This window comes from Amblyomma maculatum, chromosome 1 (genome assembly GCF_055883805.1).
Source record: "Amblyomma maculatum isolate TAMU_Amacu chromosome 1, ASM5588380v1, whole genome shotgun sequence".
NCBI lineage: Eukaryota > Metazoa > Arthropoda > Arachnida > Ixodida > Ixodidae > Amblyomma > Amblyomma maculatum.
Window position 1 is genome coordinate 83755440 of NC_139344.1, and position 19462 is coordinate 83774901.

Sequence of the window (19462 nt, forward strand, 5' to 3'; positions counted from 1 at the left end):
AGAGCCCTAACCTCTACGCCACCGCGACGGGGAGCGGTGCAGATGTGTGCCACTTCTACGACATAAATGGTTGAAACGACTTAAAAGTGATGTCAATAAATTTCTAGAAGCTTTTCAAGCGAAATTTTACAATTTGTATGCATGTATCGGAGATACACGACCACATCACAAGCTGAAGCATTAACAGTTGTCGTTGTGAAAGATATTTAGAAAAGAACTTTCAAACCTTGAAGTGCTTGAAAACTTAAGAACACGACGGACGTAAACAGACAGACACAACCAAAAACACTCCTGGCGAGAATCCGAACAGGAGCTTGTGTCTGTTTTTGGCGTGCGAGGACCTTTGACCGATGATAAGGTCTATTTTTAGATTTATTCTCCTTTTAGTTTCATAGCAATTTATATCAGTTGCCCAACTGAAAAATCGACCAAGGTCCTACGTTGGTCCAACGTCGACATTCGACATGGACGCCCTTGGCCTAGGCTCGGCCAACAAGGTTGGACCGAGCTCGGTTTCGGTTATTGGCCTTATACCGGCCGACCTAGTAGGTCACATGTCGGCCCTATGTAGGCCAGACGTCGTCACCTGCCCCACCTAGGACCACGCATGGTTGCCAAGGTGGGGACGAGGTTGGACCAAGGTCAGATGCCGAACTGGCTGTCAATGCCCATCTTAGCAATGCAAATGTCAGTCCGTAATGTTATCAACAAAACACGCACATTCTTCGTGTAAATAACTGGTGACCCGCAGAATATTCTGTAAAGCTGAAACAAATATGGTGACTTTGCAGCCAGCAGATCGCATGGAGCATTAAACATAATAGAAACGTTTCCATGGCGACCAGGTCCATCATGTCAATCGCACAAGAAACATTGCACCAAAGAGACACTATGAAAATTAAGACACCACCGCACTGAGCGCACCTAACAGCAACTTTCAGCGAGCTTATATTACTTCACGTGAGGCACTCATTTCAGAGCCAGTGACCCTCGCGAGTCGGGACGGGATATTTCAATCATTTTTAAGCTTGTGATTGCAAAAATGGAGAATAAAGTGGGCATCTTCATGTTGCTGGTAATTTTTATTTAAAAACTCCGCTTTACCGCCAATGTGCCCCAACTTATGCAAATGGATTCCCTAAAAAACAAAACATGCTGCCTGGCCAACCTCATCGGCAGCCAGCCATGGCCTACTTTGGGCCATGTCTAGCTGCCAAACATTGCGTGCTGACTAATTCCCTACCATTTGCATTTGCCGATTGCTGGCTGAATGTATTTGGCTAACTATTAGCCAGCGTAACTGGCAGCCAACCAGGGCCCGCTTTTGGGCCTGCACTGGCTGGCCGAGAATGCCGGCTGTCGAGTTCTGCCCAGTCGTTCACCGACGGTCCGCCGTCGGCCAATTTTACTTGGTATTCACCTAAAATAATAACCTGCTTCTTTGGAACCTGAGAGAAGATTTATTATATCTCACAATTATAGGAAGCCATAATAGATTCAATCAAGGGTTTCCCCATGAATTGAAATTAGAGTAGGGAGACCCAATTTCTAGGCGAAGAGAAGGGGGAGGCTTAAACGATGATAGAGGAGGAGCGGTAGTAAATTTAAATTTTTTATTTGTGTCGTTGCTGTGCCACGTAGGACTAATAGCGTTTATGACTCCGACGCTCATGAGAAAGTCTGAGAACAATTACTTCACTTTACACATGGACAAATGTTGCATTTCTGAACAGAAAAAAAAAATCAAGGACTACATAAAATGCGTCGAGAAACTACGCGGCAGTTCAGACTACTAGCAATAAACCTTTGAAAAACTACGCTGCTTAACACCACTATAGCGTAAGGCGGACGAGAAAAATGGTGTAAAACAAGCGCACCGCTGTAACCAAATCAACACACATACACCAGGAATTCGAATGCAAGTTCAACACTATGCACACACGCAGAATGTGTACATATATGGATTTGATATTAGATATAACGATTTTTATGACACTGGCATATACATTTACCGTTGCTATACACGATAATTGGTTGAATTTGTGCAAGCACTTTGCACTTTCCACCACAAGCCATCTATGGACGATGTGTGCCTTCGCGTATATACCCTTCTTCCGGCGCCATTAAGCAAAATTCCCCGTAGAATGCATAAAACTCGTTACGAATTAAGGGAGTGCCGGGTTTCAATGTTTCGTATGTGGAAGTATTGGCAATATTACATATATGACTATACTCCCTGTTCGCTCATTTCTGTCTATTCTGAGCATAAAGGACCAACAGATTATGCTGCCCTTGCAAGAATATTAAAAAAACAGCACGGTGTAAAATTTCTGAGAGCTTTCAGTTTCAATCTGCAGCAGTATTCGAAATGGCCTCTGGAGATAAAAAAAATATTTGAATGAGAGTACAAATAGGTTACGGGCGGAGTTTTTAGCCAAGAAAGCAGTTAACCGTTGCGAAACAACCTTCTTCAGGCAGGTAACCCGTTGAAACGTAATATGAAATTAAAATTACATTAAATTTCACCTCTGCCTGAAATCTAAGCACGAGCAAGCTATTGCGGTTTAGCCGGTAAAATTTTTAAGGCGAAAGTCTTTCTAGGCTCATGGAACGAAATCCCGTGCGCGAGAGTTGTGCTCGAAATCTGTGCGTGAGATCTGTCATATTCCTCGAGATGTGTTCTTGTCTAGCGTTCCTGCCATGTGCAACCTGTGGAAAACCAGTTTCCTCCCCCTTCGCCGCGACCGACCACCACCACCCCAATGAGCTTCATGGCAGCGCCGGCTGGGAGGGGAGGTAAATACCTCCCCTTGGGGGAAGGAGACCAGCGATGGGTGCGCCACCAAGACGTCTGCGCGGGTTCCCGCGAGAAGACGAGAGGGAGATTCTGGATCTAGCCGGCAACGAGAGCGGTCATCTCCCGCCGCCTGTCCGGCAAATGCCGGGGGATAGCGGGCACGGAGTACGCTGCGCACACGGGAGGAGCCGTCGTGCGCGACCGCCCATCTTCTGGTTCCCAACGGCGAAGCGACCGGTAAATACCGCACGCTCTCGCCGCCTCCCGCGGCAAACGCCGTGGCATGGCTTCGTCCGGAGAATGCGACGCGCACGGGAGATCCCGGCCGCCATATTCACGGCGCGTGCAAATGTCCGCCGCCGAAGTCGCACCCCCATTCCCCAGCCGGTGAGTCAAAAGTCCTTCTTACGTAGCCTTGCCCTTCCAAGGAAACCTTGTTGATGTATAGCTAGCCGGCATGCTCTGTATTATTTGCAAGTGCAATAAATAGCATTCGAGTATTAACTATGTGTCGTCCCCGTCCTTTGTCCCCTTTGTTCCCTCCGCGGGTCGCCAGCGAGGACGCTGCACCTGCGGAGTAGGAGCGGGGCGGAAGACCGTTCCTCCTCTAAACCGCCACAAACCCCACACTTGAACGCGCGCCAAGAAAGCCACGCGACAGGAGGGATGGCGTACCTTCCAAACTCACACTTGCTGGAGAGTGTGACAGATACTGTGCTTTTCCTTTCTAGTAAATCAATGAATATGTCGCACTGCAACGAACACTGATAAGAGGCAAACGATGAGAGGCAAATTATAGGAGAGGAAGGGTAGGCTTTCGCCATTCCCCTTTTAAGAGACATCTAAGAAATAATAATAATAATAATAATAATAATAATAATAATAATAATAATAATAATAATAATAATAATAATAATAATAATAATAATAATAATAATAATAATAATAATTGGTTCACAGGAAGGGAAAGGTGCAGTATCTGTCACACTTGTTTCTGTGGACACCTGAACCGCGCCTTAAGGGAAGGGATGAAGGTGGTAGTTAAAGTGGAAAGAGAGAAAGAAGAGCCGTAGTGGAGGGCTACGGAGTAATTTCGACCACCTGGGGATCTTTAACGTGCGCTGACATCGCACATCTAAGAAACCCCTTTTCGATTTTTTCTAAAGGGGAGTATTTTTTATTCTTTGTAATAAAGAGTATGAAGGAAAGACATTACTATACAAGGGTCACCTCATGGTATATATAATTAATGTGCCTCGATGCGAGCGCCATACGGAGGCGCGCGCATCGAATTCTAGTGCCCTTTAACGAATTTCTTTTCCACCTAGCTGTTGCGGCTTTGGCTTCAACGGCCCAGGGACGGTTGTCAGACTACGATAGCATCCCTTCTACGCCATTTTGATTCACTGCAGCATTAAATCCAGCGTGCCTTAAGAGCCGGAGTCGCAATTAATGTCGAAAAAGCAATTTCTTCGTGTATTACGTGGCCTACTTCCGCGTCAAAGCCATCGCTCGACCGCTCAAACCAAACCGAAACTGCAAAGAGAAAAAAAAATTGATCATTAATTATGTAGTGGTGGCATCTCGAAGTAAAGCATGTGAAATAATGCATTACCTTATATATGCCGATAATTACCAAGAAGCTCGCGAAAGCAGCGCATATACACTGAGCGTACCGCATGGTTGGTGGATAAATCAAGCCCAACTCAACTTACTTGCGTCCTTAGACTAATATACTGATAATTTACTAAAACTTAAGACACAGTTCCGATCCCTTTTCCTTCGAATCAAGGAAAATGCAGGCCCAATCCTTTTGACCTAAATTTGGCAAAGTGTAGCAGAACCGCAATCACCTGCTGGCCACTATGACTCGTAATATGGCGGCCTCCATGATTTGGTAAAGCACCCCGTGTGCTTCTGTTAAAAATGAGCTGTTTTCGGCGTAAAGATCTGTTTCTGCATTGCAGAACAGCTTTACTTGGGCGGCGTATTCAACATGAAATTCTAAAGCGGCTTCTTTGCTCCCGTAAGTCCCGTTAAGTTGTCTGATTTGGTAAAGCACCCCGTGTGCTTCTGTTAAAAATGAGCTGTTTTCGGCGTAAAGATGTTTCTGCATTGCAGAACAGCTTTACTTGGGCGGCGTATGCAACATGAAATTCTAAAGCGGCTTCTTTGCTCCCGTAAATCCCGTTAAGTTGTCTGTTGTCAAAGGTGTAGATCTTCCAAACTGCTACGGGCCGTCGCCTTCGTAACATAAACAGCGATCTTTGCCTCAGTTAATCTATTGGCTGTGTATATTTTTCTGCTGGTAATCGGGAGAATCACTCCACTGAAATTGTTCCGGCATTCGCCTCTGACTGGGTGCTTTTAGCAAAGTGAAAATCAATTACTTTGATTTTCTTTCACGGCGCCTGCTTCTACGAGTAGCTGCGCCTCGCGGTTGAAGACCCTAGTCCGGCGTACAAGAGGCGGGCCTCTTCGCGGAGCTTCAGGTTTATTATTATTTTATTTAATGACGAGTCGCTGTACAAGAAGGGTAGGTTGGCTGATTAAATGCCTTATCTTCGCGCGCGGGCTGCGAGCTATTTCGGAGCTTCAGACTGCTTCGGCATTTGCGCCAATGTGAACAGTACAAAATTTAGCATCTTTTTTTTTTTCTTTTGTAGAACAATAAGTAAATTGTGGCGCATTAAAAAAAAAAAAAATACTTCATAGAATTCTGAAGAAAAAAAATACTCCTTAGAATTCTGCAGGCCCCGCCGCGGGCGGTGGCACAGTGAACTACTGTTCCGAAGTACCTGGGTTCGAACCCGACCGCCGGCACTTGCGTTTCGATGCAGGCGAAACGGAGAGGCACCCGTGTAGTGTGCGCTGTCAGTGCACATCAAAGATCCCCAGGTGGTCAAAATTCTCCGCAGCACTCCACAGCGGCACCTCTTTCCTCTTTCACTGCTACCTTCCTTCCTTCCCTTAAGACGTGGTCCACGTGTCCAGGGAAAAAGATTTAGAGATGCTGCGTCTTTCCTTTCCTGTAAGCCAATTATTATAGAATCCTGCAGCATTAAAAGCTTCGTGCAGAACACGGTCATTTCTTTAAAACCGTCTGCGTCCGTATTCTTGTCATATCTCAGTATCGGGCCTCTGCCGCAAACATGAGGAAGCTGCTCCAAATTGAATTTTTGCCTGCTACAAAGCTTGCTCAAAAATGCTCTTGGCCATTCCCACCGCTGGCATTTATACAAGTGAAAAACGTCCCTTGCATTTAAAACGTTTTTTCCCCTCCAACAAACCATTACAGCCACATCAAGGTGCCTAGAACCGCTGTCGATTTCCAAAGCAAAGCATTGCTAAGGTAATCAGTCTGTCTAATCACTCCTCCCAGCTGCAATGGCATAACAGCCAAGTTTCTAAAACACACACACGCTTACAATTCAGCCATGTTATCAAACATTTTCAGCACTCGCTTGATACATCTTTTCTGCTGCTTGGAAAGTAGGAGAGGTGGTTCCATTTCATACACTAAGCGTTAAAACGAATCTGGTGAACTAGTGAACCTTTTTTCTTCTGAGCACCTGCTATAAGCTATTGAACATGTCATTGTTTTACATTTATTTAACTTCTTGGAATCTAATTCATTTTTCACCTTCACTCAGCATGGCTTTTGAAAATCGTGTAGCTCAACTTCTGTGCCCCAAGGATGTGAGATTGAATCCCAGCTGCAGCGGCAACTTTTCAATAGAGGCGAAAAGCAAGGTGCCCGTGTGCTGTGCAATTTCAGCGCATGTTAAAGAACCCCACGTGGTCGAAATATCTGGAGCCTTCTGCTATGGCATCTCTCATAGCCTAGTCGCATTGGGACTTTAAACCCTGTAAAACCAAACCAAAACAGTCAAGTATTCACTGCAGTCTCTTGATATGAGTTCAGTGTTTCCTTAGTAATTGCTTATAGTTTGTTACACTTTACAGCCATAAATACTAGGTTATAAAAGTAGACTGCAGTATGCCTATCTTTTCCCGGGCTACTTTTACTTCTCATCTGTAAATGACCTTCTGTCTTCTGTAAGCTCTGATAATAATCTCTTTTGCTGATTGCTGTGTTGCTTTTCTTGAAATGATTAAAAATAATAATGCCACTGCTCTAAAAAAAAAAAAGTACTGCAAGTACTGATATAGAGAACTGGTGTAATGCATGGCTAATGGAACTGAATGCCAGGGATGTCACCAGGGTCTATGCTGTGAGGTGGCAAGTTAAATTTTGGGGACAGTCTTTGCCAAAAGTAATGTAATAGTATGGTTTGCTTCTAATATTGTGGAGCCCTTATGGGTTTCCTAAAGACCAAAAGGCTTCGCAAGACGAGGGTAAGTCTTCTCTTAACCATGCACAGATGTAGAGCTTGGGAACAGCATTAATTCTGCACCACATGACTAAGAAGGCTAATTAAAAAATCATCCTCTTCATCGGGGTCTAAAGGAAGCACTCAGCAAATTTTTCATGGGGGCCGTGAGAAGTGCCAATGGGAGGCATTTCAGGCTATGGTGGTGGCTGCCATCTCTCGCCTCCCTTTGGCACCATCACTGCTGAATACTAAGTGCAAAGTTATCCATGTATCCCATACAAATCCCAGCCCCTTGCCTTACTACTTAAATAACATTGCTTTAGAATCCGTTAAATTCTATAGATACGTCAGTGTTTTTATTCCAGCTAACTTACCCTTGATGAGGCACATCAATTATTCCATCGTTAATGCTAATCGTATTTAGGTTATCTGCACCGTAACTTTCAAGTGTTTTATCCTCCCTTAAATGGCTGCCCTTTAAGGCACAATATACCTTAAGCTTGAGTATGCATCATCAGTATGTGGTCCTGCTTATGTCATTCTCTCCAATTCTCTGGAACTTATTCTTTATGATTCCACTTGCTTCATTTCTTTAATTATAACCAATTGGCTAATATATCATACTTAAAAAGGAGCCTTCAGCTTCAGTCTATCGTTTCGCCTTAAAATTTTGCATTTTACTTTTCTTGGATGAAAGGGTAAGGCTTTGTTGTTGTTTTTTTTTCAGTGTTAATTATGAAATTATTTTGGAGAGACCATTATTGTCATTTATAAAGCACTCTGTTTGGACATAAGACCAGGTCATCTGGGGCTTTGGATGAAAAGAGAAGCACGGTATCATCAGCATACATGATATATGTAATGTCCACATCAATATTAATAATATCATTGATGAAAATGTTGAACGAAAGGGGACCCAAGGTGCTTCCCTGAGGGACACTCACATGAACTAGAAGGAGATTAGATGATAAGTAGTTAATATGCACAAATTGATTTTTGTGGCTCAAGTATGATTCAAGTAAGTCGAGGTCGGTACCTCCAATGCCATAATAAGTTAATTTACAAAGCAAAAGTTTATGATCAATGGAACCGAAAGCTTTAGACAAGTCGACAAAAACAGCTAAGGTTAACAGACATGCCTCAAATTGTTTAGTCTTGCTTTGTCTACTTAAGAATGCCTTCAAATTAAAATCACACAACTGAATACACCTCTATGCTTGCAGCAGCACTGCCATTGGCAGCGCTGCTGTTGGTAAAAATTGTTACTGTTATCTGTAATAGATATCACCAGTTTTGTTTAGTTCATTTATTCACTTTATTTTATTTAAACCTACATATTTGCTCAATTATAACTTCAACAAAACCTGGGCATCATGGTTAACATCATGGCCGATATTGTAATGCCATGTAGATGTCATGGCAGTCATCGTGCCATTAAGTTGCACTGAGTTACTATACCAATTACATACTGTGTCCCCAATGACGGTGTGGAGACACTTATATCGTTGCGAAAATAAGATTACCATATGCAAAAATCAAGTTTTTAAATTGTCCTGCTGTGTTTCTTAGTGTCAGAGCAAGGTATTCGTTAATGTAAGAATAGAGCTTTCAATCGACAGAAGAAAAAAATTGTCAAAACACTTAGTAGGCTGTTTCTTTAAGGTATGACATCTTAGTGCTTTTTTTTAAGTTATGATTTTGAAAGCACTAATCTTAGTATAAGAACTTGAGTGTCTGATCAGTGATGTTGATTGAAAGTTTTGTGCTGCTATTACAGAAAATAACGAGCAAGCCGCACCCTCCTTTGATGCAATCCTGTCCCAGAGGAGAAAGGAGTCATCTGCCAGCATTCTTGTAGAGGTAGAAAACCGGCATAAAACAGCAGAACTTTGTCATGATTGTTCATTGTATGGGAAAATACAGAAGGCATACTACTACTCAGATAACTCGCATAGGGTGAGTAGCAATTAGCACGCCAATGTCTCTCGCTTATTTATGCACAGCTTTATGTATTATGCTCACAGTACTTCTCTCTTTCAGTGCCAAGTCCTGATAGAGTTCAGCAGTTCAGATGAGGCACTAGAGCTGTTAAGAAAATGTGGACATCTGTCACCTGATGGTTTTCCTGTGCGGTCAAGGCTATTGAAATATGCGCCAAAGAATCGAACTAGAGAAACTAAGAAATCTCTCTCTGTTGATATAGAAACCTCATCACATATTACACCGCAAGCCCAAGGAACAAAACTGATTCAGAGCAGCACGGTGAGGATGTCATTATTTTACTTCTGTAGGACACGATGGTGAATGCTGTGTATTTACCCAGAGTTTAAATCTCAGACATTCAAACCTTCTAAGAGTCTGTTGAAATAAGTTTATGTTTAGAGAAAAAGGTATGAAGCTAGACATGGATTCCTCTACTAATATTACTGAACATCCTAAGTTATGCTCTGAAGAGCACCAGTTGCAGGATAGTTAAGCGGGCGAGTTGGTGATACATCATCCAAAACACAGCGCGAACAAACGGGGATGAAAGGAAGAAACCACAGGAACAAGCAGTGACTCTCGACTAAAGTTTAATCGCAGGAAGCGCGTTTATATAAGGAACAGAGACAATAAAACACTAAAGCTTAAAGGTTTTAGTGTTTTATTGTCTCTGTTCCTTATATAAACGTGCTTCCTGCGATTAAACTTTAGTTGAGAGTCAGTGCTTGTTCCTGTAGTTTCTTCCTTTCGTCCCCGTTTGTACGCGCTGTGTTTTGGACCAGTTGCAGGCGTGCCTAGCAAACTTCTGTGCTTGGTGTTCACACATCTGTTTCTTTTTTATGACCAAGGCCCTTATTTGTAACCAGCGACCCTCTTCAATCTGTTAAGTCCCTGAAACCATTTGGACCATTGGTGCTTGCACCGGCCTTGCACTAATGTAGACTGGATTTACTATGTTTTGTAGCCGTGTGAATTGTTATGAATTATGTAGGCTAAATGGTAGAGCATTTGGATAATGCTTGGAAAGAAAATAAAAGTGAGCCCTTGTCAGATGATCATTTTAACTGAAAACTACAAAATTGGATAGTTTCTGTTCCCTTGAGCACATTTGAAAGACATTCTTTATGGTAATGCATTATCAAATGTAGTAGGAAGAAACCATAAGTAGGAAGAACCTAGGCCTAGAGGAAATTTTGTAACAATCTCAATTCTTTTATTTTTGCATGTGGCTAGCATCTGCAGGTAACTAATTTCACCTGTCAGAATACTGAAACTGGCTTACTGTGTGCAGTGGAGTGAATTGCAGTTTTCATATCAAATAAACTGGGGCTGAATGTATGCCAATCATTTATGCTCAACTTTGGCTGAATGCTACTTTACATGAGCCATAAAACATCTTTCGGTTCCATTTATTTGTACATCCGTGCATGGCTTACTTTGCAGATTGGTGAGCAAATGATGCACTTCTATGAGACTGAAAAATTGAGCGACCTTGAAACAAGGCTTGGATTTATGGTCTGCAGACAAGTTGAAGAGTTTATAGTTGGACTATATTCTGAAGGCCAGGTGTTACCATTCGGCTCCCTGGTCAATGGCTTTGGCAGACACCACTGCGACATTGACATGGTCTACTGTATCCCAGAGGCAGCAGTGAGTTACGTGGTCTTTCTGCTGAATTATTGAAAAATATTTTGGTTGTCGTGAGTATTTTTTTTACGTTAGGAATAATGAGAGCTTATTCGACTCTGCTATGCAAAGCAGCATTTCTTTTTTCTTAATTAAAAGATATAATTTATCCTCAACAGTTCTCTGGAAAGACTGAACTCATTCATATAATACAAAAGCTGGTCGAAGTCTTGCATCTGCGAAGCAATGGAACCACTGTGAAATTATAGATGTTTTCTCCAGACAAATATCTTTTTGTCATGATTCCTGCAAAAGTGCAGGCATTTGTAATGCTTTGTGCACAGATAGTGAGCAGTAACTTTGTCAGAATAATGATCAGAAGCAGTAAAAGAAGGTTTTCAATCTTGACTTTAAAACTAGCTCTTCTGCAAGAAATGTGTGTGAACTTATTTTGCCAACCTTATTTTCTCGACATTACACCATTGGAGTTGAGTTGCAGTCATTCCACTCTGGAAAAAAAGCCCTGCAACAGAAAAGCCGTTCCCTGTGGACAATGCATTCATGGCTCCTGTCCTCCTTTTCACTACTTAGGAAGCATAAGCGTAAATAGGAAAAGTGTTTAATTGTTTCAAGTAGTGCTATAAAGTATTTGTAGAGTTTTATAGCTTTTAGCAAAAGCACTGCAGGTACAGGCAAGATTTCTTTGTTTCTTGTTTACATCTCAGCAGTATGAATAATGACAGCCATGATAGACTCCTCATTTTTCATCCTTTAAAACATTTTTCCATTATTAGGCTGTGTCTAGCTTTAACATTCTAATAACTTCTACTAGTATGGGTCTGCACAAAAGCGTGTTTTCTGTCATGTCTCAAGTTCAGTGAAGTTAGGTTTTAAGGGCCACATGTTACCAGTTTTTTTTTTTTTTTTTTTGACAGACTATAACCATAACAAAGACTTGTTTTCTTTCAGATGCCAATTACAAACTTTCTGCTTGAATACTGGTATTGACTGGTGTTGCAATGTACACTGTCTTGAAGCTCCCTAGCGAAAATAATTGATTGGATTAATTTCATAATGTGCTAAAGTCGGCAAGAGCTGTGCTGCACGTATACGCTTTTTGTACCTTTGCGTGACATGTACAAACACCATCTTTGCTAGACTCGGGTCTTCATAACCTCGCCTTCCCTGCTCAGCTTCCATTGTGCTTTCTCTCACTCGCTTCCTGCTAGGAGAGCCAAGCACATGGGCAGCGAGTATTTTCTTCCCTTCCACCTTCGCCCTTTTCCCTCACCTGTACAGACAAGAGCCATATGTAAGGAATTACAGGTGTCCCACAGATAAGTCTCGTTTTAAATGTGCTTTCTATTTATTACAGTTTTCATAGAAAACTGTAAAGAAAGCTACTTTTGGTAACATCGTTTTACTGTTTCATTAATACTATTAATCACATTGATTTTCAGACTTTTGTTTTACTGTTGTTAGTTGCTAATCATGAAGGCTTATTTTCAGTGCTTTCAGGCACTTGCAGATGCTCAGGCAGCATTTATTTTGAAGGGTATTCTATAAAGCTGATGAAGTATGATCAAAGGTGTGTTCTGGAAACGTAGAATTTGTTGCTATTGTTGTTGCTGGGCAGGTAGCAAAAAAGGATAGCAGGCCTATCTACAGCACAACTCAAAGTCCGGTCTTTCGTCGTTTCTTGCACTGTTTCGCTAGCTTAAATATAATGCATACGATGTCCGCTACGTTCTTCTCATTGTTGAAAAATTTTCACAATATTATAAGTGCCTTTTCCCAAAATTTTAAGTTATTGCAGTCACTGACTGCAGTTGTCTGTGTTTCCACATTTGTGTTAATGTATTTTTTGGAGCACTAGCACTAGGACTCTCGTTGGCTGATTTCACCAATGTATGCTCGGTCCTTGCCCTCTGGCTGAGGGTAGTCGGCAGGCAGTAATTGAGGTTAAAATGCAATAAAATAAGACACTTTATGGCAGCAAAGGGGTTTCGATCCTGTGGCGGCATGAACAGATAAGCTTCATCGACTGTTGCATTAGACCCCTGAGCCGTCACCGTAACCGAATATCCCACATCTTTAACTGCAAGCCTCGCATGCTGTGCTTTGCTTGCCTCCGTCTTTATCAACTTCCATCTGTGCACAATGGATCCAGAACGCACCACCATCGCACTGCCCTCTTAAGATGTGTTAAGCAGGCCTGAAATTTCATAGTGTGCTACAGCGAAGATCCCCACTCACTGATTTCGCCGACCTTTGTCTGAAACCTGCTTGACCTTGAAAATCTAGCCTCGAGCCGACACTGAAGTGAAACCCAGGGCACTAGTACATTTGATGTGTGTTTTTTGGTCTAGCCATGCTAGATATTCCATCAATTTTTTAAAATCTATTTCATAAAATGGAATGCTGACTTGCTTTAGCCTATGCCCCTGTCGCATGACATTCCTTGAACACTTTTCCAACAGAGGCACCTTACTTTATGAAAGAAGAAGAAGCTGTAGTGGGCAGTGACACAGCTAGATGGTGTAGCTTCAAGGTGGAGCAGTCGTGACGCTTTCAGCTCCACTGCTGTGCATGAGTCAAGGAAAATAAAGGCTGAAGAAAGTAAAAATATTTAATTTGAGGACAGTACATTACAGCCACAGCAGATTGTGGCAAGCTCTCCAAGAGATGGGAGTTCCAATTCACCTCATCTGTCTCCTCAGGAACCTGTATGAAGGGCAAGAGGCCACAGTTAGAACTGGGCATGGTCTTACTGGTTGGTTTCCGATTGAGAAAGGAGAGAGGCAAGGCTGCATACTGTCGCCCTGCCTATTTAACCTATATGCAGAGTGCATCATGAGGAAGGGTGGAAGAACGGACTAGTTGGTAATTCATCTTGGAAATCAAACTAGCGCACTTCAAAACAAAGACACAGGAAGAGAACGACAACACAGCGCTGCCTTGCTTCTGCCTTGCTTTGACCTATATTGTTATTGTGCGCCTTTTAACTTTGCGTTCGGTGTTTTACGCCACGTGCAAACTCAGCAGTTATCAATTCTTTCACGCCCACTTTTCGTACATATATATATTGTGTCACTCTCTAATAAAAACCAGTTCCAGCGCTGTGTTGTCGTTCTCTTCCTGTGTCTGTTTTGAAGTGCGCTAGTTTGATTTCCATCATGAGGAAGGCCGGTCTGGACGAGTCTTCAGCTGGAGTGAAGATTGCTGGAAAACGTATCAACAACCTTAGATATGCGGATGATACCACTTTAATGGCAGAAAGTGAAGTGGAACTCAAGAGACTTCTGATGCGCGTACAAGAAGAGAGTGAGAAGTTTGGGCTTAAACTGAACATTAAAAAGACAAAGATCATGGCGTCTTGCCCTATCAAGTCCTGGAGCATCAAGGGACAAGAAGTGGAAGCTGTGACAGATTTTCTCTTCTTGGGCTCCAAGATTACCTCGGAAGGAGACTGCAGCCATGAAATTAGGAGACGCCTGCTTCTGGGAAAGAGAGCAATGGTTAGCTTACCGCCTAGTAGAGAGCAGAGACATTAGTCTGCCAACCAAGATCCGTATAACTCGTGCTATGGTCTTTCCAGTTGTGATGTATGGATGCGAGAGTTGGACTGTGAAAAAGGCTGACCACCGAAGAATTGACGCGTTTGAATTGTGGTGCTGGCGAAGACTCTTGAGAGTTCCTTCGACTGCCAGGAGATCAAATCAGTCGATATTGTCGACCATAAACCCTGACTGCTCATTGGAGGGTCAAATTCTAAAGTTAAAGCTCAGCTACTTCGGTCATCTGATGAGAAGAGAGGAGTCGCTGGAGAAAGATTTGATGTTGGGAAAGGTTGAGGGTCGCCGGAGAAGGGGTAGGCAGCGAACGTGATGGTTAGATGGCATCCTCGAGGCACTGCAGATGAAGTTATGTGATGTTAGGAAGATAGTGAGAGACCGGAAAGCGTGGCGTGACATGGTCCATAGGGTCACGAAGAGTCGGACACGACTGAACAACTGAACTGAACTGACATTACAGCCCTGTAAAAAGGATTTCTTATTGAGCCCATCGGAAATGAAAGTTTAAAAACAGAGTCTGAGTATTTTATTCATTTTTTAGTATCAGAATCATTTTTCTTATTTCTTCTATTGAAGACCTGTTAAAGCTTCTCTGGTCAGCAGCTGCATACTTTATTATCTCAGCTACCGTAGGCACTCACTATTTCTGCTACAATTTTGCATACTAAGATCTGAGCAAAAAGTATAAATACTTGTGCAGAAAGTAAAATGACAATTTTTTCATGTTTACAAGATGTTCTTTAAAGGCCCACTGTCCACCCTCCGGTCGAAAATATTTTCTTCCCCGGTGACTGTGAGACTTCGCCCCTAGAACGCAAGGCCGCAAAATGTGTTTGAAAAGAGTAACCAATAACGCAGTTACAGCCACCGCAATCACCCGATTCTGTCATGCTTCTTTCCTTCCGTTCCCTCGCAAAGGTTTTTCACTCTCCTTCCCAAGGTCGTCTAGCCTCCGCAAGACAAATTCCCCTTCCTCCTCCGCGTTTTGCGGGAGCAAGGGCGTGGCACTCTGCGTGCTTGGGAAAAAAAAAAAAACGGACGAGGGAGCGCGCGCCGCTGGATTCAGTCTGGCCGTGGCGAGGGAAAAGCGCGCCACGAGTGGTAGACACCCATCCTTCTCCCGTCAGTTAGGGAGACGGACCAATGGACGTCGTTCTCAGGAAGTACGTCATAACTGTGGCTCGACGGGCCAGCGCAGGAAACGGGGAAGCTGGCTTCCCGAAGGAGAGCATGAGAGAGCTTTGATTTGTATTTTCGTTGCTTTGTGGCGCGCGTGTCACTGTAGCATTTTGCACAGACTATCTCTGGTACCTGAGCGAAACACTGGGCTCCTTTGCTTAAAAGATCTTTCCCTGGACAGTGGCCCTTTAACATCACCAGCTCTACCCACCATGCAGTGGCTGAATGGCTATGGTGTTTGGCTGCTGGGCCCATGGTCTTGTGACCCAGTCCTAGCTGTGACAGCTACTATATTACAGTGGAGGCAAAAATCCAGAGACCTAAATGCTATGCCATGTCAGTACACCCCCCCCCCCCCCCCCCCTCCTTTTTTTTTTTTTTTTTTTTGTTTTTTAACGTAACCTCAGGTACTAAAACTTGATTCAAAGGCCTCTACTACGGCACCTCTCATAGCCCACGTGTTGGCTTGAGACATTTAATGTCACACATACCCCACACCGCTTCGCACATCAGCTGCTTTGATTTTCTCTCATTTTCTTTTTATGCATTAGGCAGTGCCATGATGTACAGCTTCTTGAAGGCTATTTCCTTTGATTTTCAAAAGTCTCTCGCGGTCTCTTTTGTCTATGTGGCCCATTGTGACAAAAGTACTGCACTTACCATATGTAACTAAGCACTCTGTACCTTTGAACTAAAGAGCAGGTATCCATGTGACAGGGATTGGCACTTTCCTACACATGATTGCCCGCTGTGTAGTCTGCTTGGTCTTTACTGTGGTTGTGTTTGTTATTTCTGAGGTTAGCCTTAAGGCCCATTCATTAACTCAAAGGTCACAGGACCTTTAAAACCTAATGAGTGATGATAATAGTTAGTATTTTTGTGTTCTTTTTTTTTGTGTGTGTGTTCTTTTTTTTATGTGCTTTGCAACTACGGTTTCGCTCTGTGTAAATATAAACTGTGTAGTTTTTACGGAGCACTGCATATGTTCCTTTTTATGCACTGGCCTTGATGGAACTTCGGGCATATTGCCATTTTGACGTACAGGAGTTCAGTGGAAACCTTTACTTTCAAGAAAAGAACCAGGCGATCACCGACAGGACACTTGTGCAACGGCTGCTGGAAACACTTGGCGATCTGCTTCACTATGTGGTGCCTGGAGTGTCCGAGGTGCAGCGCATACTTCGGGCTCGTGTGCCTATCGTCAAGTTCCAGCACCATATTGTGGGCAGAGAATGTGACCTGACCTTAAGCAACATGTGCGTCTGTCATGCCTACTTTTACGTAAACTGCACTGTGCCTGTCTTTTATATTCACGCTGCTTCACATGAAGAAGCAGGCAGAGCATAAGCTGAAGAAAATGAAGTGGCGTGCAAAAAGAAAAATTGCATATACGTAGACATGAACTTAAGCACTCCCTCACCGTGCACACATAAAATCACTTGTGCTGATATTAGAATAAAGTCCGGTTATTTAAGTTCGTTTTATGCTTTTTGAGCTATACAAATCAACACTCCTAGAAAGCCATTGCTGTTAATGTCAATGTATTTTAATGTTGCTTTATGTACAAAGGCTGATTGTATGCAAGAAACCTTGTGTTCTGAACAGCCATTTAGAAAAGCAGGAAAACTTTAATCTGCACATTTCCACATTGTTCTTTTCTACAAACAAGCTGAATTTAAAGATTTTGCAGCAGTACAGACGAAATTGGATAACTTTATTGTACTCTTCAAATTGTCAAGGCCCATTTGCAATAGACAGAAGCATTTTAATCTCACTTTTACAAGAGAAGTGGAGGATTGAAGGGCGCTCATCACTCGGTGCACGATGCCAACAAAGTATAGTGTCATGGCATTATTGTTGTGCTCTTTGTACCAGTTAACTGTTTCATTGCACGCATACATTTTTGCCTTGCTGCAATTCCCCACAGGTAAGCGGTTGGAGAATAACTAAAGGCATTGAAACACAATGCTCAATTTAGCAATAAATGTGGCTTTTTTATTTGCCTCGTCTCGTCTTAGGATGATACTTTCTAATGCTTTAGTAATGTTCTCATAAATGTGGCTTTTGCACAGGAAAAGGTACCTAGTAACTTACGAATAGACTGCATATAGTGGACTGCCTGTGGGTAAGATTTATAATGTTTTGTACACAGTATCAGGTACTCTCACTTTGCTTCACATAGATTTGTAGATGATGGAATGCACCTCCCTTTATATGTCTTGCAAGTTAAGTTATAGTACCTTCTGCATTTAAGGTAGGAGCTGAGATTTAAATATATGGCTTAGCACAACACTCTGCTCTGGTAGTGGGGGTGGTTGTTGCCTCGTCGTGGTGGCTCAGTGGTTACGGCACTCGACTCTGAGCCGGGGACTTAGATTTGAAATAAGCCCGTCGGGGTGGCGCAGTAGTTACGACGCTCGGCTACTGTTCCCAAGGATGTGGGATCAAATTCCGGCCTCGGTGGCTGCTTTTCGATGGAGGCGGAAAGCAAGGCGCCCATGTGCTGTACGATGTCAGTGCACGTTAAAGAACCCCAGGTGGTCGAAATTTCCAGAGTCCTCCACTACGGCGTCTCTCATAGCCTGAGTGCTTTGGGACGTTAAACACCACAAGCCAACCAAACCAACCATCAGATTTGATATCGTCAGTGGGGGCTGCGTTTCGGTTGAGGTGAAACGCAAGGCACCCATGTACTCTACAGTGTCGGCGCACATTGAAGAACCCCAAGTGGTCGAAATTATTCAGTCCTCCACCGTGGTGTCCCACATATTCCGAGTCACTTTCGCACAGTAAACCCTGTAAACAAAACCTAAACCAGCGGTTGATGCTTGTGGTGCATCATTAATAATAATGATCATGACTGGAGACCGGATAAATCTGCAGATTGAAGGCTTTTTTTTTTGTTTGTTTGTTTTTTTTTTTTAAATGTATAAATCAAATAGAAAGAAAATGTGAGAAAAAGTGGTTGGTTTATGAGGTTTGACATCCCAAAGTGACTCGGGCTATGAGAGACGCTGCAGTGGAGGGCTACGGAAATTTTGGCCACCTGAGGTTCTTTAACGTGCGCTGACATTGTGCAGCACACGGGTGCCTTGCTTTTCGCCTCCATCGAAAAAGGCCGCCATGGCAGGGATTGGATCCCGGATCCTTGGGCACAGTGCTCGAGTGTCCTAACCACTGCAACACCCCGGCGGCACTGAGGCAATGTAAAAGCATCCTGAGGCAATGCAAAATGAAAACTGGAGTAGAATAAATGGTGAAAATTTTAACATCTTATAGAAAGGCAAGCACTGTTCTAGAAGGAATTCAATCAACTTTAGGCTCTGCACAAGGAGAAGTCAAGCTAAACAAACTTGTGCGCTGCACTTCTAGCAGTATAATCTGCCATTGTCAACTGAGATGAGCAAAGAAAAAATATATGTCTCAGTGTTTCGATAGAACTACACTCTTCATGTGTAGATGGGGCAGTTCATTCCACTGGCTACTGAGCAGGCCAGTGTTTGAAAAGTTGTATATAATCCGAGCGCATTCCACCCATTCTCGTTTATGCCACTGCTAACTACTCCTGAATGACCATTTGTGCAGGTCTGGGGTGCATATGTCCCGGCTTCTGCACACGTGCACCCAGCTAGCACCTGCCCTCTGCCCACTGCTGTTCACAGCTCGGAGCTGGGCAATGGCTCAGGGTGTAACAAGCAAAGTGCCAGGCACATGGATCACAAATTTTCAGCTGACCTTGCTGGCCATTTTTCATCTGCAACAGTGCGGACTTCTGCCATCCCTGAGGGACCTTGAAGGTAATCGCTGTTCAACTCTATCAACTTGCCAGAAGCGGAAAAAATTGATTGGCAGCTTGGACTTGCACGGCAAGATGTCTGGGCAGTCGCCTCCCCAGGGGAAGCTAGCTTCAGAGTTGTTTTTAAAATTCAAGCACAGAGAAAAATCAAGGCATGGTTCTTTCCTTG

General features: G+C 43.2%; 1 protein-coding gene across 2 annotated transcripts in view; it reads left to right on the top strand.

The window, feature by feature from the left end:
* Positions 1-4668: 4668 nt before the first annotated feature.
* LOC146202980 (poly(A) RNA polymerase, mitochondrial-like) overlaps positions 4669-19462 on the top strand; it is a 30260-nt gene continuing 15466 nt past the window's right edge. The window contains exons 1-6 of one of the 2 annotated variants that reach the window (XM_084588466.1): positions 4669-4823; positions 8912-9090; positions 9175-9396; positions 10561-10767; positions 16542-16753; positions 19083-19294. In XM_084588466.1, the coding sequence (XP_084444592.1) occupies positions 4724-4823; positions 8912-9090; positions 9175-9396; positions 10561-10767; positions 16542-16753; positions 19083-19294 (1132 nt within the window). In that variant the 5' untranslated portion in view covers positions 4669-4723. The other variant, XM_084588467.1, reaches the window with a different exon arrangement.